A 25,354-nucleotide genomic window follows, 5' to 3' on the forward strand; every position below is an offset into this window, starting at 1 on the left:
GAAGGTCCCTTATTAAGCAACTAAGACCCAGCCAAAGCAATAAATGCTTTTTCAAAAGCTTCTCATTGAGGAATGTCTTAAATCCCTAGTCTTTTGGCCAGTTTGAAAGTGGCAGAACCTCTTTCAAACAGGCTCAGGACCTCTCCTCTGCTCAGCTCAGAGATGGAGTAAGACCTGGTACAAACCTCCCCCATGCTTAGGGGTTGACTGCCAGAGGCCCACAGCTCAGATGAAGCATCTGTCTGATGCCAGCCCATTTTTTACAGCTTCTTCTTCCTCCCTGGGATGTTTTCCCAGCAGTTACATGTGGAAGTAAGGGCCCAAGGTTATTGATAGGAGGCACAGAAGGAGCAAGGGTACCAGGTTTCTGGTAAGTTTTATTAACCAAGCATTTAGAATGCAAAAACGCATGATTCCAGGCTAGCTTTCTAATGAAGGACCTTAAAAACTGGAGTGGCCTCTTATAAGGAGCAAAACTACTCTGAAAATTAAGAAATCATACTTCCCCTGTAGCTCAGATGGTGAAGAATCTGCCTGCAATGCAGGAGACCCAGGTTCAATCCCTGGGTCGGGAAGATCCTCTGGAGAAGGGAATGACAATCCACTCCAGTATTCTTGCCTGGAGAATCCCATGCACAGAGGAGCCTGGCGGGCCACAGTCCATGGGGTCGCAACGCGTCGGACACGACTGAGCGACTAACACTGCTCGTACTGAGCTACTACTGCTGCCCCCAAGCTGTGAGATGGCGCAGCTGCAACAGCAAACAGAACGGTGGCCCCACAAACAGGCGTCCCTAAACACGGGTAATCCTACAAGCAGAACCACTGTGTAGCCAGTCAGCCCACTGCTGGGTACACCCCCAAATATCGACAGCAGTGACTCTTAACAGATATGTGTACATCCACGGTCATAGCAACCTTATTCACAATAACCAAGAAATGTCTTATGGGCTGAACTGTCTCCCTCAGATTCATATAATGAAGCCCTAACCTCCAATGTAACTACATTTGGAGATGAGGCCTTTAAGAGGCAATTAAGGTAAAACTTCTGGGCTCCAAAATCACTGCAGATGGTGACCGCAGCCATGAAATTAAAAGACGCTTACTCCTTGGAAGGAAAGTTATGACCAACCTAGACAGCATATTCAAAAGCAGAGACATTACTTCACCAACAAAGGTCCGTCTAGTCAAGGCTATGGTTTTTCCAGTGGTCATGTATGGATGTGAGAGTTGGGCTGTGAAGAAAGCTGAGCACTGAAGAATTGATGCTTTTGAACTGTGGTGTTGGAGAAGACTCTTGGGAGTCCCTTGGACTGCAAGGAGATCCAACCAGTCCATTCTGAAGATCAGCCCTGGGATTTCTTTGGAAGGAATGATGCTAAAGCTGAAACTCCAGTACTTTGGCCACCTCATGCGAAGAGTTGACTCATTGGAAAAGACTCTGATGCTGGGAGGGATTGGGGCAGGAGAAGGGGACGACAGAGGATGAGATGGCTGGATGGCATCACTGACTCGATGGACGTGAGTCTGAATGAACTCCAGGAGTTGGTGATGGACAGGGAGGCCTGGCATGCTGCGATTCATGGGGTCGCGAAGAGTCGGACACGACTGAGCGACTGAACTGACTGAACTGAAGGTAAAATAAGGTCATAAGGGTGAGGCTGACAATAGAGAGAGAGAGAAACCCAGGGATGCACAGTCACAGACAAAAGGCCATGTGAGGACACAGAGAGAAGGCAGCTGTCTGCAAGCCATGGAGGAGGCTTCAGGGAAACCAATTATGCTGACACATTCACCTTGGACTTCCCACCTCCAGAACTGTGACAAATGTTTTGGCCACTGAGTCTGTGGCATCTCTTTTTTTAATTGTAGCCCTAATAGAGTTTTAGCAGATTAATACAAGGTGGAAACAACCCAAGGTACTCATTAGCAGATGAACCGATAAATGAAATGTGATATATACAATACATATAATGAAATATTATTTAGCCTTAAAGAGGAAGAAAGTTTTGACATACTCTACCACATGAATGAACCTTGAGGACATTATACTGAGTGAAATAAGCCAGTCAAAAAGGACACACACTCTAGGCAGTAAAATCCAGAGAGACGGAAAGTGGAATGGTGGTTGCCGTGGGGCTGGTGGGGAAGAAAAGGAGGTTTGTGTTTAATGGGTATGGAGTTGAAGATTGGGAAGATAAATCAAGTTCTGGAGACAGAGGGGTTTGTCAGGTCACATTCAGAGGCCTCTCCAGTCACCCAGAGAGTGTGTAATGCTGAGACCCAGTTACAGCTGGAAGTAGTCATGGGTGGTTCCCAGCCATCCTCCCTGCCCTCCATCTCCCTCACTAGTACTGAGGCCCAACAGAGATGCCAAGCATCAAAGGAGATCTATTTGCACAGCTGGTTTGTTCCTCTCTCAGACACCAGACAGGAGGAAGTTTAATGGGGCAGGGAAGAAGAGAGTGCCCAATGAAACAGGAGAGAGAAGATGAAGGTCTCGTGGGACAAGAAGACATCCAAGGAGAAGGGAAAACGTGAACTTCCAGAATTGAGGACCAGGGGGCAGACTGGAAGAAACTGCATGCCAACGGTCATCAGCTATGCCCCATCCCTACCCCACACTGACCCCTGACCTGAGGAACTGCCTGCTGCCGTTCCTGTTTCTCAGCACAGGAAGAGTGTGGGGACTTGGACGCCCTGCGTGGAACAGCCCCGATGACCAGAGAATCCAGACAGGAGAGGCTTTCCCCGGGAGCGATCTGTGGCACTGTAACATACATGTCTCTCCAGGGGGAGAAAGGAGACACGCGGTCCCGTCAGGGCTGAGCCCCACAGAGCTGCCTCTGAGAAGCTCCCACTGCACACGCGAGGGCCACACCACCCACAGCCGCACCAGCACACGGGCAGCTCCCAGGCCCTGGCAGCTCTCAATGTACAAAGAGCTGCGTTGGGCTCCAGAGCCTGAGACTGATGTCAGCCCCTTCCTCATGGGGCCCCAGTCTAGTGGAGAGACGGCTAATGCACAAACGGACAAATAAAACAATGATGCCAGTTATTACTGTCACAGTTATGGCGATGAGGGGGAGAAACCACAGGCCAGGCCTGGGGACACAGTGAGTAAGCCACTGTTTCTCCAATTCAGCCTGACTTGGTGACCTTTTATGCAGGAACAGGCTTTAGCCCTAGAGGAGAATGACAGGCAGTCAACCCTGTCAGTGCGACCTGCATCTGGCCCTTCTCGTGCTCTGGGGCTTCTCTATCAGGCTGTCCCCAGCCCATCCCTCAAGGCTAGCCTGCCAGGGCTTTTCCAGGTTTCCACCCAAAGTCTTGCTGAATGGGTCACTAGGATCTCCAGGAAACCTGAACAAAGGCTGATGGAGCTGCTAAAGAATGATGACTACTTCTGCTTCCCAGTTCTCCCATTTGGTCACCAGAGAAACCAGAGAGACGAGCGTGAAGCCTAGGTGTGGTTTTCTACAAGCTAACTTTTCTCTTTGACACAATGGAAAATATGCGACTTGTTTTAGAAAATACTCTACTCATTTTCTTTCCTCTACAATTACTGGGTCTCACTTTAGTTGGGTCAGAATGGGGAACACCCACACAGGCTGGTTGGTGAAACACTATTTTAGGATCCCTTTGTCTACAACTCACCAGTTGCAGAAAAAGGATTGCTTACTTTTAACTGCCATGAAGAGGTTTAGTGACCCTCGCCCATCCCTTGATCTATCCAAGAACTCGACATAGATTGTCTATAGCAAGATCAAACTGGAAATCTGCTCAAAACTGAGGTCACAATGGGGCCCCTGAACATCTCCATTCTACTGAGCACTCTTGTTCCCTGAGCTTCTAGGTTTTCTGTGTGTGCTCCCTCACCACACACTCACACACACACTCACACACACATACACACACATATACACATATGCCACCCTTCCATTCTATTTGCTCCCTGCCCCTACTTTCCCAGGCCTACTTCAGCTGTAATTCCTTCACAGTCAAATTCCCATCAAATTTTAAACCAGTTCTGATTACCTTTATCCAAACAGGGGCCTCCGATTTCTCTTTTAGCACCTTGCTTTCTTCCCTCCCAACACTCACTATAATATGGGATTTTATTTTTCTCTACTGTTCACTGGCTCTTCCCAGCTCCAGAAGGGCTGGAAGCATGCTGCCACTCCTCACTGCTGAAGCCCTCACAATGAGCAAAACAGGAGCCAACCCTTAGAGAAACGGCCACTGTAGACTGTCTTTTGTTTGCCTGGACCCTTTACATAGGACTTGGGAAGCCCTTCTGAGTAGTCCATTTCAAGCCTCCTTGCTGCCTTGGTTCAGAAATTTTAAAATGCTCACGAATCACTGGGGAGTTTGTTAAAGATGTGGTCTCCCAGGCAGTGACAGACTCAGATTCTGTGGTCTGGAGCAGGGGCGCTGAGATGCAGGAGGTCCAAGGTCCAGACTCTGAGAAACACTGCCCTATTCCCTTGGGACCTGACCCACTCTAAATGCTGCCTTGGTTGCCTGTTTAGCTCTAACTGTCCCAGGAACAATATTTTTGTTCCCTCAGTGTCCTACGCTACCCAGTGGAGATTCAGCATAGAAGAAGCCACCCACTCCAAGCAATCCTCTGTTGAGAAGAGGATCCAGGTCCTATTCTGATAATAGAAGCACATCTTTTAAAACAAGGACAATCTTGCCACCACACACAATAACCCAAACCAAATTTTTTTCCAGCCAGATGATCTGATTTCAGCTGAGGAAGAGGGAGTCCTGTACTTAATTTCACCTCTTTGTGATATCCTCATTATGTTCACTTTATTAAGTAAACAATAAAAACAAGATATTTAGGAGAGACCAATACAGTTTTATGAACTCACATTTTAATTCAAAATTCTGAGCTTTTCTAGAGAACAAGACATGAACAACTCATAGAATGGACTTTAGTAGTTTCTCTTTGTAATTTTGAGCACAAAGGCACAGGCATTAAGATAGACAGCTACCCTAACAAGCCTTTTTTTTTTTTTTTTTTTTTTCCCAGAACATCAATTATATATCCCTTGGGCTGAAGTCCACAAATCTAGTCCATGTTGTAGCCCATATGGTTACTTCTCTGTGGCTACTTAAGTTCCAGTCTTTTTTAAGCTCTGAAAAATATCTGGCTTAAAAACTAAATTCAGTAGGATGCGTGCACAGCACAGGGACCACTGGGGCTTTTAACCCCAAATCTACCATTTGTTCCTTCTCTGTCTGTAGGAAAATCATCCAATAATTTTGGCCCATGGGCACTTAATTCTTTTCTGAGACTACCTTAACCCCTTAGAAATAACTGAAACTCAATGAATATTAGAAATCAATAACCATCCCACTGTAAACTATAAAATCACTTGCCGTAAGAAATAAGTTACCAACCCATGTCTTTAAAGACACTGGAAACCATTAGCCATTTCCTCAAATACTAGTATTTTGTTAGAAAATAAGAAAATTAAGCTTTTGCCTGCCTTAAAATCTGAGTTTTATAGCCCTAGGAAAGCCAAAAATATCCTAAAAAGGGAAAAGATACCAACACTAGGAAGACCAGAGTCTAGGATACTAAGTTGAAGTGTGTCCTTCTAAATCCCTGGAAAGCAGGGATGACAAAGTTCACTTTCTGCTGCAGCCCCCACACCCCATAGCAGTTCCAGACCCACAGCTGGGTACACATTTGCTTCTCAATAAAAACTGTTGAAAAAATATCCCCAAAGTTAAAGCTTTCAGGCAAAATTTTGGTCTTAAGATGAGCAGAAATATTTTTCTTTAATCTGTCAGGGGCTACTGGGGAATGACTATTTCATAAAACTTGTCAACTTTATATTTTGCCAAATGGAAATGGGAAAATAGATAGTTGTATAGATAGATGGATATAGATAGATGGATAGACCAACAGACAGATAGAGAGATATAGATAGGGATAAACAAACCTCCCCATCATTCCATCACAAGATGAAATTTTTAAGAACAATCTCTAATGAAAGAGGTGTCCATCGACGTTAGCTTTACAGAACACTTACTACATTGTCCTTATATTTCTCCTTTAGCTACAAAGCAAAGAAAGTGCCACACAGGCTGACACCTGGGAGGCATGAAGCAGACAGAGTCCTTTCCAGGACTGTGGGTGAGAGAACAAGAAACTAGCAGATGCAGACGAGTAAATGTAAAAGTGAGAAAGGAGGCAGAGGACAGAGATGCCATACCAAAGGAAGGAGCAAAGGCCAGCAGGACAAAGCCACGTGGAGTGTGGGCGATGGCGAGGCTGGTAGGCGAAAGGCAAACCCAGGTGGGTCAGTTACAGAGAGTCCTGCTAGAACTTCTCTGCTCAGCCCAACACCCCTGAAATCTCTCCAACTTAATCCCCAGACAGAGCAGCAGCTAGCATGGCTTCTACCTTTTCTGCCAATGCCACACTAAGGATTCCTCTGAGGGTCATGACTACAAACCTGGTTGCCCTGGAAACCAGAAATCAGGCTGGAGAGTTGCTTCTGAATGAGGGGGCAAGGTAAACCAGGCATGCAACAGTTCAGAGTTTCTTTGCTGGGCAGTTCATCCCACTGGGAAAGAAACCCAGGGTTCACACCATGACCATGTTGACTGCAGGATGTCCTTGTTGACACTGACAAGAAAAGTGGCTAAAATTAAATGACTCACAGGGCACCATTCCTGCTGAGAAAGAAATGCTAGTAGCGAAGCAAGGTCACTTCATCTCACCCATGAAACCACACCAGAAAAAAGCTAAATGGCACCCCCACTGGTGTCAGACAGGCAGATGACTTTGGATATTAGGCTTCCAGAGACCAATATTACGCATCCCAGCATCCATTTACCCATCTTCTGATCCAAAATGGGAAAATGTGTCCCTCTCTAGCCAATCAGCTTATTTCAAACCCCAAGGTCACAGTGATTGGTTCAAGAATGGGCTACAGGTCCCAAGTCAGATAAATGAGACTCAAGTATGAGACTTTACAGAGTAGAAAGGACTCTATTTTCATTTCTTTTAAGCAGAATTTTAAAGATGGTCCCCAAGATTCCTGTACACTGGTTATGCAATCAAACACTAATTTAGATGCTATGTTGAAGAGATTTTACAGATATAATTAAAGTCCTAACTCAGGTGACCAAGGATACAGAGATTGCTTCAGTGGGCCTGATCCAATCAGGGTGAGCCTTTTAAAAGTAGAGGGGTTTTTTTTAGCTGGTAGACTATAACATCAGAGATTTGGAGCACAGAAGGATTTGGTGCTGCTGGCTCAAAGATGTAGAGGCCAAGGTGAGAAGGAATGCAGGCAGCCTTTAGAAGCTGAGAGCTACTCCCAGATGCTGACCAGCAAGGAAATGGGGTCTACATTCCTAAACCTCAAGGAAGTAAATTCAGGCAATGACCTGAATGAGCATGAATATGGACTCATCTGCAGAACCTCCAGATAAGAATCTATCATTGCGAATGCCATGATTTCAGTTTTGTGAGACCTTGAGCAGAGTCTCATGGAGTCTATCCAAGTTTATTATCTGCACAACTGTGAGCTAATAAAAGAGAAAAAGCTGCTAAGCTTCTGGCAATTTTTTACACAGTAATAGAAAACTAATATACACTAGGATTACTAGCTGTAAGAATAACATATCCCCAGAGAGGGGTCAATCTAAAGACAAAGTCGATATAGGAAAGTAGAGTTGAAATGGAAAGATGCTGTCTACTTGACAAGCCTTTAATCCCTGGATCTAGCCAAGAGTGGAATCTATCCTGATCGTAAAGTTCCAGGTGTGTGAATCAATAAAATCCTGTTGTTTATGAAAGCCCGCTTGAATTGACTTTCAGTCACAAGGAAACTAGAAGAAAAAAAAAACTATCAGTCAATTCTGATCTAAAGGCCCAACCCTGTAGACTGGGTTTGTATTTCAATAGAAAATACAGCTGCCGAGTCCTACAGAAAAAAATACCATTCAGCCAACTGAGGAGTATTAAGGGCCTAAAGAAACCTCTTGCTAGACCATTTCCTCAAAATTAAAACAGCTTTGAGGGAGAACCACATCTAAAACAAAATAGTAAGTACCATCTAGAGTTCTAACAAGGCTTGATGCCAGAATGTATCTATATGCTAATCTATGGATGGTAATAAAAAGACAATCAAACCCTTCACATGGAGCCCCACACATAGACATGTGTATATACACTCAAAAAGGGGCACAATTCGCCTCATTCTATCCCTCATGGGAACCTATGACTAAATCCTATAAGCACTAGCAGAGGTCAGAAGCAGAAAAAGTGAGTGTTAAAACTGAAAGACTCCTAGAGTTAACCCAATTCAAAACCTGCCTCAATTTCACAAATGAAGAATGAAAAGAAGCTGATGTGATGATTCATGGTATGCAGTTTGGGAGTTAGAAAAGTAATATGAGGACCAAATAGGGTAAGCTTTCTCAGGGAAGGGGAGATCCATTCATGTTCCTCATATATTGTTATTTTTTCTTAATTGAAACTGAAGCCAGTAATGGGAACTACTGGGACATAGAGAGGGAAGACAGTATTTTTTCTCATTTTATCCTTCAAGCAACTTTTTGGACTATTGACTGCTTAATGATTATATAGACAAGGGTAAACAAAACCAAGGATTATGCTGAATTAGACTTTGACAGATCTCAAGTCGAGAATATTTTCCAATCAAGATACAGGACACCACAACAAATAAAACCTTCTTATGTATTACAGAGGCAGATAATTTCCAACCAGGATCCAGGGGGCCCCAACAAATAAAATCTCCAGATGTCATACGGAGGCAGAGTCGGAAAGCTCAGGTCAGTGCCAGAATGGACACAATCAGTTTTCCAGAAACCGGCTCCTATAGTATAGTCCCAGAGACAGCAAAGCTCATGGAGTGGAGAGGCAAACCCTATTGAGAGACCCATGGTCAAAAACTGGGAGCCTGAGACTGGCAGAAGAAAAGTGAGGCTGGCAGGAATTAAATGTATACTCATCCCAGGGAAAATGAGAAGTGAGTTTTTCAGTTCACTGGGAAGCTATCAGGAATACACACACAGATGGATGCTCATAGGTAGCTATTTGACATCATGTATTACCTTACTATACAGAGGAGAGCACAGGTCAACTACTAGCTCTGGAATCAAATACAGCAGAGCCTCATCTGAGCAAGTGGAAGTAAGAAGCTTAAGAAGTAGTTATGAATTACCAGATGTGAACTTTGTAGAAAATACAGTAACACCTTAAAATTGTTATAACCAACAATTACAACATTAGGGTCCACAAAAACATCTGGAAAATATTTGTGGACTATGCTTCTTACAAAGCTCAAGAAACTCATTTTGGGGGGATTTCCCTGGTTGTCCAGTGGTTAAGACTTTGCCTTTCAATGTAACGGGGTACAGGTTCGATCCCTGGTTGGGGAACTAAGATCCCACATGCCTTGAGGCCAAAAAACCAAAACATAAAACAGAATCAGTATTGTAACAAATTCAAGAATGACTTAAGAAAAGAAACTTCTTTTTGTTTCTTTAGACTTACAAGTTAGAATGGAAGACAGCAGATATGGAACTAGTGAGTTCTTTTAAAGAACTAGAAGGCTCTGTTTTGGAGGGGGTAGTATATAAACAAAAGGAGCAAAGAGCAATGAAGACGGTTAACACAACAAAACATTCTTCCTTACACTTCCACTCAGAGATGGAAGGAATACTTCTATAAAATAGCAAATGTACAAAAAGACTGAAAGATAGTTCTTTTAAAAAATTACAACTAGTTGCAACTGATCATGAGTCCAAAACTAAAAACAACCATACAATTAGGGTTACAGCAAGGAGAATCAAAGTTAAACTACATACCAAAAATATATGAATCTCACACATACCACTGAGTAAATGAAACCAGACACAAAAAAGTACATACAGTCCGTGTATATGCAGTTCGAAAAACAAACAAACAAAAGACAAAACAAATCTACTTAAGTCCAAAGAATAGTTACCATTCTAGGGGAAGAGTGATTGGAAAGAATTAAAAAAGGGTGCCTGTAACAATGTTCTGTTACTTGACGCTGGTTACACACTTTGTGAGTATTCATCCAGCTGTACATGTACAATATGTACACTTTTCTATATGTATGTTCTATTTGCATTAAAAATACTAAAGTAGTATCTCCCACCTGTATTCCATAAGACTATGTTGCCAAAAGAAATATTATTATGGGGTTCTTCCGTAAGAGAGTTTGGCAGGCTCTAAGATTAGGAAAAGCTAGGGAAGATCAAGTTTAACACAGTCCCATTCTATAGGATGTCTCCAACAATGAGTTTGTGCTGGGAGCCAGCATGGGAGTTCCCACCCATGACAAAGGTCATGCGGAGAGGCCTGACATGCAAAGGTGAGTCAGGGCTCGAGGGGCCCCCCTGGATCTGCCTGAGCATCTACCCCAAAACCAGAATCTGTCTGTTTTACTATTTTATGACTTTCACCAACTCCTCTGACATTAACGGGGGGCTATCCCCGACCACCTTTCTCTGAAGGAAATCAACTTAAAGCTCTAGTTAATAAGCCTCCTGGGCATAATAGGAGTGTTTCAATCCAAATCTCTCAGACGGCTCTCTAACTTGCCTGACAGGTTTACCTGGACTCCTACAGCTACGCATACGATTGTTTACAGTCTCCCAACTTCGAGAGGCACCGGAAGCTTAAGATATTCAAATAGTATAGAGCCTCTCAGGGAGTTAGAAATTGTTAGAATAGAACCAGTAGAAGATTTCATTGTTGAGCCAATGCTTGCTACCAAGTTTCCACATCCCTGTATTGTATCCTTGGAAGTGTATTAATTAATATAGTTGGTATATAGAAAAAATAAGCAGTGGCCTTGGTGTTAACAACTTTAGACCCTTAAGGAAATAAATTCTTTCCTTGTTGTAAACCCACTGCACCTCTGCCCTATAGGAATGCAACTTTATCTAACACCTTCGGAGGATGGCGCCAAACTTTAAAATAATTACTCTTAGAGAAAATAAGTCTTATGGTTGACAAACCTTTATCAGAGTCATAAAATGTTAACAGGCCTTCTGGCCAGAAGATGTAAATCACCTAAACCATTTGTATACGATAAGTTTGCAGAAAAGAAAACCCTGGTCTCGATAAGGATCAAAGAGTGCTGACTTTGCATGATTTTACACCCCCTATTATCCTCTATGTACAACTTAAGGTATATAAACTCCCTTTGAAAACAAAGCTATGGGCCTTGCTCAAAGCTTGGTCTCCCTGTGTCATTCTTTCTTGTTTCTTTTTCTCTCCTTTTCTTTTCTGTTCTTCCTTCATGACATTTAATTGGAGCGTGGGGGTCCTCTGGGACCACTTACTTGCCTGGGCTTCTAAGACCCACTCGAGAAGGTGCCTAAGGTGGGGCACCTTCAGCGATTTGAGTGGGTGCCTGCGGCCTCGGTGGTCAGAGCAAATCTGATGTCACAGGTTTTATTGATTTTCTGCGTAAACCAGTTATAATGAGCCTCTAATCTCTGCTTTGCTATCTTTTAATCGCCAATGCCGTCCTCCCAAGGGAATCCCTGGATCCAACCGGGGCTGGACCCCAACAAGTTTGAATGAGTCAGTTCTCCTGGCATGGCTTTGGACCATGAGCTGCTTCTGTTCAAGTTTCCTCAGTGTATGTTCCTCGGGTTTCCTTCAGCCCCTAAATCAGAATTACAACGTGATCTGCACATATGATTTACCCCCTTACTGGAACAATTTCACTTGAGCACACATTGTTATAAAGTCTGGATCAGCAGCACCAGTTTTCTCATGCAAGAGCCCACATTTACAATATGGCGCTGAATGCTCTTTCAGAAGCCTGTCTTCATTCAGCACTCTTGTACCCGTGTAATCTCAGGGCAGTGAACTGGCACATTTCATGTAATGTGCAAATACAATATAGTGAAGGATTACAGAAAAGCAGATTTTCATACAGAGCTTTAGGCAATTGTGACCTAAGAACTGCTCAAGTAATCTTAGCAATCTCATGGGGCTCCAGCTCACAAATCAGAGTTTCTCCCATAAACTTGAAACCTATCACAAGTTGACTCTTAACAATCACTTCATCTTTCTATTCGCTTATGTCAAGACAAATAGGTGCTTCTTTACAACTAGCATTTTGCTTAGTTCCCAGTGGGGCAAACAGCTGTGTTCACTGATTCAAGCTCTTGCCTCTGCTCTCTCAAACTTTTTTTTCACTCTTCTTACCACAAGTGAGATTGTGGAATCTGAAGCCTGTAACTATGCACAAAAGAATAACAAGCAGGGATCTGTGTTATCCTTAGGACACTGTCCACAACTTCAGTAATTTATTTAACTGGGTTTAACCAGGAACCCAGTTTACCTTTAGTTATTCATTTATGCCAGGTTCAACAGTTTAAATAAAAATATAATCACCTAAGTTCAATTAATTATCTTTTTTTTTTTTGGAGACAGATGAGAGATGGCACCAAATGACAAACAATTTGCCTAAAGCCCATCATTTCTCTTCTTGGCTTATGAACATCAAGTCTCTACATTCTTTTTTGACAAGATCCTAATCAGATATAACACCCACTTTTCCTTAATTATACAATGGGACAAGAGAAATTAGAGTATTCCAAATCAATGACTAAAGCAAAGGCATTCATGAAAAAGGGACCCTAATTATATTATAGCGATTTCCAATGGGAGAATTAAATTACATATTTCAAAGAAAATCTAGAACAAACATTAACATTGTGATGTCCAGTTTAGTGGGAAACCACTTGAATTGGAAAATATGGCTTCAGTGTCTCAAAGTTTATTAGAAGCCCATTTTGCAACACCAAGCTGCATCATGCTCTGAGGAAAAATAGTAAGCAAGATCATATTTGAGACTGAAAAAGGGATTAGAAAAAGCAGGAGGGGAAGATAAAATAAAATTAAGAGAAAATTTTATAAATGTGAACTCTCACAGCTGTAGTACAATCCTGAAGCAAAGTTGAAAGAAAGGTAATGAAATGATGGCTGGACTTGGTTTTGGTACAAGACAGACTGATTAGTCTTGCAAATATTATTCAATATTTTAAATATATTTGCTCCAGAGCAAGGGGAAACAGTACCCAAAGCACTGCAAGAAAAATAAGTTTACTTAAGAGCAAGAATATTTAAAGTTTTAACCAGGATACATTTCTAGTACTAGGAAAAAGAATAATACATTTCATGATTGGCAAATTCACGTTCATCAAAACCACAGTGAGTGCACCTACCTCATGGAAGTCCTGCTGAGTTTCATCCTTTGGCCAAATGGCAGCCCTCTGTTCTATTCTGTAAGATACAAAGAAAAAGTATTGCCATTTAAAAGAGACCTTTCAACAATGCACATTTGTTGCAGATTTGGCCACATTCCTGTTAAAAACCCTCAGTGGTGTCCCACTGCCTGAAGAACAAACTCCAGACTGCTTATAGTGGTCTGTGACACCCACCTCCTGCCACGCTCACCTTGTCCCCTAACCTCCAGCCTCTCTGGCCTTTTGTTTCTTGAACATACAGTGCTGGTCCCTTGTTCAAATCTTCACACTTGCTTTCCCCCTAGATTTTCACAAAGCTGACTCTGCCTAGCATGGACCATCAGCTCAGCTCCGGTGTCACCTCCCAATGAGTCCCTCCTGATCTCTCTAACCAAACTATTCCTCCCCTTCAGTCTTAACACACTGCTTTTAGATTTTCTTCATAGCACTTCTCACTACCTAAAGCTATGCTTCTTATTTGCATTTCCACATTAAAATGTAAGCTCTAAGAAATCAGTGACTGTCCATTTTATACACTGCTGAATCCTCCAAACCCAGTGCAAATGCAGTGTTTTTATGATCAAATGTGATCTGATACAGTTGTTACAAAAAGATGCCATTTGTTCATTGAAGACAGCTTTTGGAAATTCCCTCTATCACTTACCCAACAAAATAAATGCTATAGCAATTGCTCTGTAACACAGTAAAGCCAGGCTTTGCACTTCTGTTTCCAATTGAAGAAAAAAGACTTTAAGGCAAATCTACTCCAAATAAATATTTTTAAGTTTAAAAACAAGCAACAAACAACAAAACTCCACTTCTGGCAGATGCTTAGCTCCAAAACATGATTCATCAAGTGCTATGGTCCAATGGCATCTATTACATAACATTAAAGATTTTCTGCAGCAGTTTTCATGCTATTATATAATACATATATTAAATTATAGTTATTATCCTTATTAAAAGACCTGCTATCTTAAGGAATAAAAGCTGTAGTCAGTGTTAAGTCATTTACAAAAAGATTTATTTTGGGACAGAATTATTTACAATTACTATTCTGCTTTGGTTTGAGTTCTGAAGAAAGCATATATGTCCTCTGAATGGTCATCTAGATGAATGATTTCTAAAAGTAATGACGCATAAGTCTAGTGTCTTCAAAATATTGTTAAAAAAGAAAATTTCCTTCACTCCATGAGTATTGCTAACTGTGCAAACAATTTACTTCTAATGAGAAAAAGGAGGAGATGGGAAAACAGAATGATGGTCACACTGATGTTGACCATGTCTGCATAAATATCCCTCCTGGGTATGAGACAAGATTAAGGGTCCCAACCATGAGTCCATGGAGAGATGGACCAGGTGAGACAAGACAATGAGGAAGAAAACGCTGGCACACCAATCCTCTGCTCATCAGTTGCCTGAGACACAGTGACTCCAAGGCTTCAGAAAAACAGTAGCTTTTTCCTGCAAAATGGGAGAAACCCTCTTGGGGACAGGCATGAAGTTGGCCTATCCAAGAATATCAAAATTCTGAATAGCTCATAACCTCTCTGTAAACTAAAGTGGTTCTCAAACTGTGTTTCTATGGAGTTATGGCAGCACCAGAAATAAATAGAAGAGTTGTGTTCTCTGATGGAAGGAGTATTTATCAGTTCTCAACCATGAATTTCTGCTCTGATGCCAGCAGATGGGGAAAAAATTACATGGGAGCAAACATGAATGGAAGAAAGCAGAAATAAGAGTTGGTTTAAAATATATAGTATATATTATTGAGATGCAGACAACAGCTACATGTAATACATTCTCATAACCTTCCAAGAAAGCTACTTGTCATGTCCAGACAAACCCCAGATCAAGTTTGAGAACTGTGATCTAAAATCAAAGATGCTTTAGGAGTCATCTGAATGTCTCTTGGTGTGACTTGGACAGTGTTCTGGAAATAAGAATCAATGAGCAAACCTCTAGGCCTTTAGGAAACTTAGAGTCTAGTGAATTCTGAAGCAGAGAATAAAACTAATTAGAACCCAGCCTCGAGGCTTTCATAAATCAAGAAATGAGGACATGGTAGCTGATATTAGAATGGTGGAGAGGAGATGGGGAGGGAGAGACAGATGAAAGAAACATTTTCAAGGAGAACACCACCAAGAGGTCTTGGATGTATACTGAAAGTGCTGAATGAAAGAGATGGGGTAATGAGATAGAAAAATAGGTCACTTTGGAGGGGAGAGCAGTTGACTTGCATGAAGAAAGGCAATTCATGAAGTTTTACTTAGATAGTTGAAGCTTGAAGCAAGGATGAAATAGGGAAGTGAGAGTACTGAGCAGGGCTCACCCAGCACAGGGCACTTGGCAGTGTGTTCTGGAGAGCGAGGGCAGGGGTAGCAGTGATGCACGGCGGTCCCAGACTGCATCAGTGTCTCACGGGGTGGCCAGAGCCCAGCACACTGCCTGGCACATGGCACACACTCACTACATGCTTTTTGGATGGATGAAGTGAGAAAGAGACAGAAGGATCCAGACCCAAGAATGACTTCCAGATCTACCACTTAAAGCTGGTGTGGATACTCATGGGCAAGAGATTAACCTCTCTCACTCTCAGTTTCCTCATCTGTCAAGTGAAGATGATATCAGGTATGCCACAGGATAATTCAGGATGTGAAGGACAGTTCAGGAAAAACGTTCATAGCAACTGGTAGGTGTATTAAATGTAACACATGAACTCTTTGTTCAAATGTAAAAAACACAACAGAATTATAAATGATAATAATGAAATGGCATAATTAAAAATAATAATTGAAGCTTTGTGAGTAAATAAGCTGAAAGAGATAAGCGCTGAGTCATACTTAATCAGGGCCACAGCAGCTATCTGGCAGCTAGGGCACAGAAGGAAAAACCACGAAGAAAATACAGATGCATCACTAAGGAGATAAAAAGCCAACGAAGACAGCAATTTAAACAGTGAATAAAAAAGAGGATACAAGAAAAAAGAGTATCAAGAAGGGTCTTACAGGAATATTACGCTCTTAAAAGAGGAATTAAAAAGAATGAAATAATGTCATTTGCAGCAATGTGGATGGACCTACAGATTGGTAAAGTAAGTCAAAAAGACAAATACAATATGATAACTCTTTATGTGGAATTTAAAATATGAGAGAAATGAACACATCTACAAAACAGGAAAAACATCATAGAGAAAAGACTTGTAGTTGTCAGGGGCGGGGGTGGGGAGAAAGGGACTGGAAATTTGGGATTAGTAGATGCAAACTCGGAGAAGGCAATGGCAGCCCACTCCAGTACTCTTGCCTAGAAAATCCGATGGATGGAGGAGCCTGGTAGGCGGCAGTCCATGGGGTTGCTAGGAGTCGGACATGACTGAGCCACTTCACTTTCACTTTTCACTTTCATGCATTGGAGAAGGAAATGGCAACCCACTCCAGTGTTCTTGCCTGGAGAATCCCAGGGACGGGGGAGCCTGGTGGGCTTCCGTCTATGGGGTCGCACAGAGTCGGACACGAATGAAGCAACTTAGCAGCAGCAGCAGCAGATGCAAACTAATATATATAGGATGGATAAACAACAAGGTTCTACTGTTTAACATGGGGAACTGTATTCAATACCCTGTGATAAACCACAAGGGAAAAGAATATAAAAAACAATGTTTGTATACGTGTATCCGACTCACTATGCTGTACAGCATAGTCCATACTGGTCATAGCAAACTCCCTCTTACAACAACACAAGAGATGACTCTACCAGATGGTCAATACCATTCAGACTGATTATATTCTTTGCAGCCAAAGATGGAGAAGGTCTATACAGTCAGCAAAAACAAGAGCAGGAGCTGACTGTGGCTCAGATCATGAACTGCTTATTGCCAAATTCAGACTTAAATTGAAGAAAGTAGGGAAAACCACTAGACCATTCAGGTATGACCTAAATCAAATCCCTTATGATTATACAGTAGCAGTGAGAAATAGATTCAAGGGATTAGATCTGATAGAGGACCTAAAGAACTATGGAAGGAGGTTCGGAACACTGAACAGGAAACAATGATCAAAACCATCCCCAAGAAAAAGAAATGCAAAAAGGCAAAATGGTTGTCTGAGGAGGCCTTACAAATAGCTGAGAAAAGAAGAGAAGCAAAAGACAAAGGAGAAAAGGAAAGATATATCTATCTGAATGCAGAGTTCCAAAGAATACCAAGGAGAAAAGAAAGCCTTCTTAAGTGAACAATGCAAAAAATAGAAGAAAACAATAGAACAGGAAAGACTAGAGATCTCTTCAAGAATATTAGAGATATCAAGGGAACATTTCATGCAAAGATGGGCACAATAAAGGATATAAATGGTATGGACCTAACAGAAGCAGAAGATATTAAGAAGAGGTGGCAAGAATACACAGAACTATACAAAAAAGACCTTAACGACTTGGATAACCACAATGGTGTGATCACTCACCTAGATCAGACATTCTAGAATGTGAAGTCAAGTGGGCCTTAGGAAGCATTACTATGAACAAAGCTAGTGGAGGTGATGGAATTCCAGTTGAGCTATTTCAAATCTTAAAAGATGATGCTGTGAAAGTGTTCCACTCAATATGCCAGCAAATTTGGAAAACTCAGCAGTGGCCACAGGACTGGAAAAGGTCAGTTTTCCTTCCAATCCCAAAGAAGGGCAATGCTAAAGAATGTTCATACTATTGCACAATTATACAGATCTCACACACTAGCGAAGTAATGCTCAAAATTCTCCAAGCTAGGCTTAAACAGTATGTGAACTTCCAGATGTACAAGCTCAATTTAGAAAAGCAGAGGAACCAGAGATCAAATTGCCAACATCCACTGAGTCATAGAAAAAGCAAGAGAATTCCAGAACAACATCTATTTCTGCTTCATTGACTAAGCTAAATCCTTTCACTGTGTGGATCACATGAAAGTATGGAAAATTCTTAAACAGATGGGAATACCAGACCACCTGACCTACCTCCCGAGAAATCTGTATGCGGGTCAAGAAGCAACAATTAGAACCAGACATGGAATAATGGACTGGTTCAAAATTGGGAAAGGAGTACATCAAGGCCGTATATTGTTACCTGGCTTATTTAACTTATATGCAGGGTACATTATATGAAATGCTGGACTGGATGAAGCACAAGATGGAATCAAGATTGCCAGGAGAAATATCAATAACTTCAGATATGCAGATGACACCACCTTTATGGTAGAAAGCGAAGAGGAACTCAAAAGCCTCTTGATGAAAGTGAAAGAGGAGAGTGAAAAAGTTGGCTTAAAACTCAATATTCAGAAAACTAAGATCATGGCATCCGGTTCCATCACTTCATGGCAAATAGATGGGGAAACAATGGACACAGTGTCAGACTTTATTTCCTTGGGCTCCAAAATCACTGCAAATGGTGCCTGCAGCCACAAAATTAAAAGATGCTTGTTCCTTGGAAGAAACAGTATGACAAACCTAGACAGCCTATTAAAAAGCAGAGACATCACTTTGCTGACAAAGGTCCTTATAGTCAAAGCTATGGTTTTTCCAGTGTCATGTAGAGATGTGAGAGTTGGACCATAAGGAAGGCTGAGCACTGAAGAATTGATGCTTTTGAACTGTGGTGTTGGAGAAGATTCTTGAGAGTCCCTTGGACTGCAAGGAGATCAAACTAGTCAATCTTAAAGAAAATCAACCCTGAATATTCATTGGAAGGACTGATGCTGAAACTGAAACTCTAGTACTTTGGCCATCTGATGCAAAGAACTGACTCATTGGAAAAGACCCTAATGCTGGGAAAGATTGAGGGCAGGAGGAGAAGGGAACGACAGAGGATGAGATGGTTGGATAGCATCACTGACTCAATGGACATAAGTTTGAGCAAACTCCAGGAGTAGGTGAAGGACAGGGAAACCTGGTATCCATGGGTTTGCAAAGATTTAGACATGGCTGAGCCACTGAACAACAACAATGCTATACAGCAGACATTAAACACAACACTGTAAATCAGCTATACTGCAACAAATTACAAAAGAAGTGAAAAGCCTAACAATTTCAGGGAAATGCCAGGCACTGTACTTATATTATTTCATCTAATCCTCACAGTAACCACACGAGTTTAGCATTATTAGAGCTATGTGACCCAACAGGACACAGATACAGCAATTAAATAATTTTTCCATTCATTATAAAAACATTATTAAACACCAAATTATGTCAAGTATTACTACTGCAGGTGTTGGGAATAAAGCAGTGAATAAACAAGTTTCTACGTCAATGCAACTTACATTCTCACAGAAGCAGAGAGAACCTAAAGAAGTAAACCAGTTATCTGTGATGCACCAGATGCTAAATATTACTGAGAAAAAGAAAGCAAGGCAGGGAGAACAGGGTGTGCAGGAGGACTGCCCAAGCTCACGCTGCCAGAAAATCTCAAAGTCATCCAGAGATAATGAAAATGAAAGTGGAGAAATAAAAAGGCCAGTGGATCAGAAGAGATACAGGTCATGGCAGGTGAGGAAACAGAAATGGAAGCTTCTCACTAGAGATATTTAACAATGAAAAGAGAAGAACCGGAACAGAAGCTAGGTATCTCAAATTCCCTTTTTCTTAAGACCTTTAAAGGTAGTGCTTGAAGCGTGTACAATCCTGCCAACTCCAACACAGCCCTGCCCTCTAGTCCAGGCCCAGGTAGTGGGAAACTGCAGCCTGGACTCTTCAGAGTCTGACTATGGCGCTCAGCACTGATGCCCCCAATCCCCATCGCCCCCAACCCCAATAGCCCCATCACCACCACCACCACGACCATTGCCACTGCGATGACCACTGCAATGAAACAATTCAAAACAGCACTTTACGGAGGAACATAAAACAGCTGCGTGCTGACATTAAAAGGGCATTTTCCTGGCCTGTGAGACTACAAAACTGTGGCTAGCCCATGGAAGTGCAACTTTTCTACAATCTGTTGATGTTCCCTCACTCCTAGGACCCTAAAGCCTGTGCTGAGCCAGCCTGCAGGGTCATCCAGCAGTGACCATCTCCCAGGAGGCAGAATGAAATTCAAAACAGCTAAGTGAATGAAGCATTAAAATGTTCTTCTTGGCTGATGGATAATGTCAAAGCTGAAATGTGATAATTTGTGAAGAAGCAGTATTTTAGCATAGTATGTTAGATTTATATCAACTTTGTGTAATTAAATTAGCAGGCAAAAATGTTCCCTATTTCAGTAAAAAGCTTCCTCATCTATCCAAATCGCTGGTGGAAGACACCTAAGAGTCATCTGACCCTCTCCTCTCCCTCAAGTTTAAAGGCCAAGCCATTCCCAAGTCCTTCAGTTTCTTACCCCAAATCACGTTTACATCAGACCTCTCTCCTCCCCCTGCCACTACCTCAGGCCAAGTCACCATCATCTGTCTTCTGGGCTACCTTCCTGGTCTTACTACTTCTCCTCCACCTTCTCCAAACCACTGCCCACATGGAAACCTTGTTGCTAACTTTCTGCACACTTACAGATCAAAATATTTCAAACACCCTGTGACATCCTGAAGGAGTGACATCTGTACACTTCTTCAAACTTGACTCGTGCCAATCTCCTCCTCCCTGCTCCTCTCCACCTCAGGCCATCATATGTGCTGCCCCTGTGTCCATGACACTCTTCCCTCTCCTCTTCCTCTCCTAGTAATTCATGCAACCTCGAGATCCCAGGCACCGATCAGGTCTCCCTTTCATGGGTCTCACTCTATTCTGATTTTTCACATCTGTCATGTAGCACATCTCAGTTCCTAACTGTGTATCTGTCTAATTATTTAATTGTCTCTTTCTCAGGATGGTAAGTTCCAAGGGACAGGGATTATATGAGGCTTGTTTAATGTTTTATGTTTAGAGATAATCTTAGCATTTGGTACATAGTAGGCACTCACCATGGAGAAGGCAATGGCACCCCACTCCAGTACTCCTGCCTGGAAAATCCCATGGACAGAGGAGCCTGGTAGGCTGCAGTCCATGGGGTCGCTAAGAGTCAGACACGACTGAGCAACTTCACTTTCACTTTTCACTTTCATGCATCGGAGAAGGAAATGGCAACCCACTCCAGTGTTCTTGCCTGGAGAATCCCAGGGACAGGGGAGCCTGGTGGGCTGCTGTCTATGGGGTGGCACAGAGTCAGACACGACTGAAGTGACTTAGCAGCAGCAGCAGCAGCAGGCACTCACCGGTTTGCCAATAAAGGATTAGTTCCAGGGCTATGAGTTGCTGCCAATTACGGTATATTCCTCAGTGTGTGAAATGGTTAGGATAAAACTCACCCTCCCTCCTCCACCTATAGCAGGAGGGGCTGACTCTTGTCCCCACCAGCAGACACTTTTTTTGCTGAGGAGACCTGCTACAGATAAGCAAGTGACTTTCTAACACACGTTTAGAAAATCTGGGCAGAAAGTGAAAGCAGAGCATCAGGCACACTTTTCAGAGTCCTTCATAAAGAATTAGAACCCAAAAACTAAACAGTGCCCACCCGGGTCACATCTTAAAAACTCAAGATATTCCACTGCCTTGGATGAGCCCCTGTATCAGAAAACAACACAGGATACACTAATGTATACCCGGATGACTGTCTGAGGGCTGGATGGCTGTTGTTTCCTGAAACTCCTCTGAAAACAAAAGGTGTATCCCAAGAGGACACCCCTCTGAGCACAATATTCATTATATACAAACAATCACTCCATATACAGACATGGACAAGATGCCAAGAAATTCCAGTAATATTATTAGAAACAATAACAACCTTCAACACCAGCAAGTAAGAAGTTGCTTTCCCTGTGGGGTGTAGGCTGTATTAAAGACATTCTATTACTGGTTTTTACCAAATTTCTATGCTGAAGGACTGAGATCAAATATTGCACAGCCAACTCCAAAGAGAAAGAAACCAAAGGACAGAGTTCAAAATGATGTTCAAAGGGACGGCTGATGAAAAACAGAACTATAAGTTGAGAGCTATTTGTAAACTGACTCCCCCCACCCCATGTATCTCCATGTCCAGGCCGATGAACTCCCACAGAGATAACATGGGTGTCGGGAATGATCCCCAGGAACAATCCCTCTGGGAACTGGGACCTAAGCCTATCTCCCATCTTGTACTTCTCTGAAGACTAGAATAAATAACTGTTAATAAAAACAGAGATTCCTGGCCCCAAACTCATTGAATCAGGATTTCCCAAGGCATGCACTGGGAATATGAAATTAACAAGCACTCCAGGGCAACCCCAACTGGGAAACATTGCCCTAAAGGTTCAGGTCATCCACCGGGGAAGAGACCAGTGGCTGAAGGATGCAGGTGAGGGACTTTGTGGGGGGGTACAGGAGTGACCCAGTGTTTCTGGATGGGCCTCCCAGGGGACACGGTCCAGAGGAAGGAAGGGCTAAGTCCCTGGAGATGCTCTGAGAAACTCCAAATACAAGGCGGGACAGGCACCTCAGCTGAGTGGTCTGGAATAGAGCCCAGAAATAGCCAGAAAACACACTGATGCCTGGAGAATAATCGAGCAGTGACACAGGCTCACAGTGTTGGGCCTGGGAGAGGTAAGGAGGCTGAGTCTGGGATAGGAGCACCAGCAGGTGCAGAAGTCCCAATAATGCATGATTATTCATCACGATGAGAGGACTCCCTGGTCTGATGAGTGGGACACAAAGCTCCCGGCCTCCACCATCTCACATTTCCACTCACTCAGGACAGGATGATCAGATACCCACTCTCGGGCAGGCAGTGCTCAGCCCAAGGGGCAGAGTGGTCTTAGCAGATGCTTCCATTCCACAGACAGCTCTGCTCACTCTCATGACCCGCCTCAAGCACCTGCCTATTCTCTTCAGTTTTCTGCCTCAACTTTCAGAGGGACATTGCTGTCATGTAATTGCTTTTTCCCCACGTACAACTATATTATGAACATGTGCCCACGTAAGTAAAGGCTCCAGTAAAACATGGTTTTAAGTACCAATCATGAGGATTGGCATTTCTTAAGCAGGCAGTGGTAGGCCCTCTAGGGAGCATCTAGGAAACTGAGGGCTATTTGTGATGCGCACAGAGGTTGGGCTGCCCACTGAATTCTGTGAGCTGGAGCCTGACATGCATCAGGCAGCTCCACACAACAAAGAAGTTTTCCACCCCCGCAGGACTTCCAAACGTCTTCTGGGAATGTGAGGGCCAGGGGCACTTGCCCTTTGCACAGTCTTAACTAGGAAATGATGAGAGGGGCTTCCCTGGTGCTCCAGTGGTTAAGAATCCACCTTGCAATGCAAGGGACACCAGTTCGATCCCTGGTCTGAGAAGACTCCACATGCTGCAGGACACCTAAGCCCTGTGCTGCCACTGTTGAAGCCGCACGCCCTGGAGCCCACGCTCTGCAACGAGAGAAGCCACCACAGCCAGAAGCCCGGCGCCACAACGAGAGAGCAGCCCCCACTCACCGCATCTAGAGAAGTGCACGGGACAGAGACACAGCACAGCCAAAGGCATATTTAAAACAATAGTGGATGCGATAGAAGTATCTAGAACACACAAGTGTGGAGAGGGGATTGGACTAAACTGTCTCAAGTGTTTCACTCAGGACCACTATTCCATGATTCAAACATATCAAGAAATCCAGCCATGTGACTTTCTACCTAGTTCTCTCAGGGGTATCAATTATCTATTATATTCCTATCTTCTTCCATGATCATATAATTGAACATTTTACATTCTAATTTTGGTTTGGTTAACCGTTTCAAATCCTAAACCTAGAGAACTTTTACCCTTAAATATAAGCCAAGGAAGGAGAAGGAAATGGCAACCCACTCCAGTACTCTTGCCTAGAGAATCCGGTGGACAGAGGAGCCTGGTGGGCTGCTGTCCATAGGGTTGCACAGAGTCGGACACGACTGAAGTGACTCAGCATGCATGCACTGGAGAAGGAAATGGCAACCCACTCCAGTGTTCTTGCCTTAATTCCAGGATGGAGGAGTCGGGTGGGCTGCTGTCTATGGGGTCGCACAGAGTGGGACACGACTAAAGAGACTTAGCAGCAGCAGCAGCATAAATCAAGGAAACTATAATGGATGTACATAAAAATATTTTTCAATGATTTTTACTACAGAAATGTCTACAGATGAAAATCCTAGAAGTTACCAAAATATCAAGTAATTTGGAATTAGTTAAATCAATGATGGTATATCCATAGAATAGCTATTTCCAGCTATGGTATATCCATAGAATAGCTACCCATAGACTAGCTAATATTTTAGAATATTTCATGACATAGAAAAATACAGAATTAAGTGGGACAAACAAGTTGCACAAAAATGGGTCTCCAAGATTTCATATACACGAAGAAATTTCATATATATTTCATATATATACATAAATATATAAACTCTATCAAAAATGCTTTTATCCAGTATTGATAAAGGATAAGAGAAAAACAGAGGGGGTCGGTGAGAGCCTTATGCGTCATTATGTATGATGTGTGTGTGTGATATTAGGCATAAGTCCTGAAAAGGAATAATCCTGTTGATAATACAAGCAGAAGCACTGGAGTAGCCATTGCCTATTGGGAAGATGAAGAGTAAGAAGAACAGCTTCATTCCCGTGGCCTCAGGAACACTGAACACTTAAACAGCTAGTCAATGTTCTAAATTAGATTTAAGTTAAACGCACACTGTCTCCTATAATGATCACTGAAATTTCTCTCTTAAATCAATTCCAAGTTAGGGCAAGAAGTTTTCCAAGGTGTTGAAACATTAAGGACAAAGTTTTTTGCTCCATCTCCTAGAAATATTATTTCAAACATAGGGCCATAAAGAGACTAAAGTCTGTCAAATAAGTTTCTTATAGAAAATCGTACATTAAAGTATTCATTATAGAAAATCAAATTTGTTCAACTTAGCCGTAAATGAACTCAGCAGCCTTGTGATAATTAACTCATTACTCTATTAGTTTCTGTATAAAGATTGGATAGTCAGAATACTTTCCAGTCTAGTTTATTCCGTGGGGTCTGCTTTAAATAAATATTACTTCTCTAACAGATTCAGACTCTACTGCA

The 25,354-nt window shown here is 42.5% G+C and overlaps 1 protein-coding gene across 7 annotated transcripts in view; it reads right to left on the reverse strand.

Annotated features, from left to right (window-relative positions):
• The window catches only part of FAM13C (family with sequence similarity 13 member C), a 154,666-nt gene that overhangs the window by 55,094 nt on the left and 74,218 nt on the right, over positions 1-25,354 (reverse strand). For all 7 annotated transcript variants that reach the window (XM_055589569.1, XM_055589576.1, XM_055589590.1 and 4 more), the window contains one exon: positions 13,273-13,330. In XM_055589569.1, the coding sequence (XP_055445544.1) occupies positions 13,273-13,330 (58 nt within the window). The remainder of the gene's footprint in view (positions 1-13,272; positions 13,331-25,354) is intronic.

The sequence above is a fragment of the Bubalus kerabau genome, chromosome 1, assembly GCF_029407905.1.
Source record: "Bubalus kerabau isolate K-KA32 ecotype Philippines breed swamp buffalo chromosome 1, PCC_UOA_SB_1v2, whole genome shotgun sequence".
NCBI lineage: Eukaryota > Metazoa > Chordata > Mammalia > Artiodactyla > Bovidae > Bubalus > Bubalus kerabau.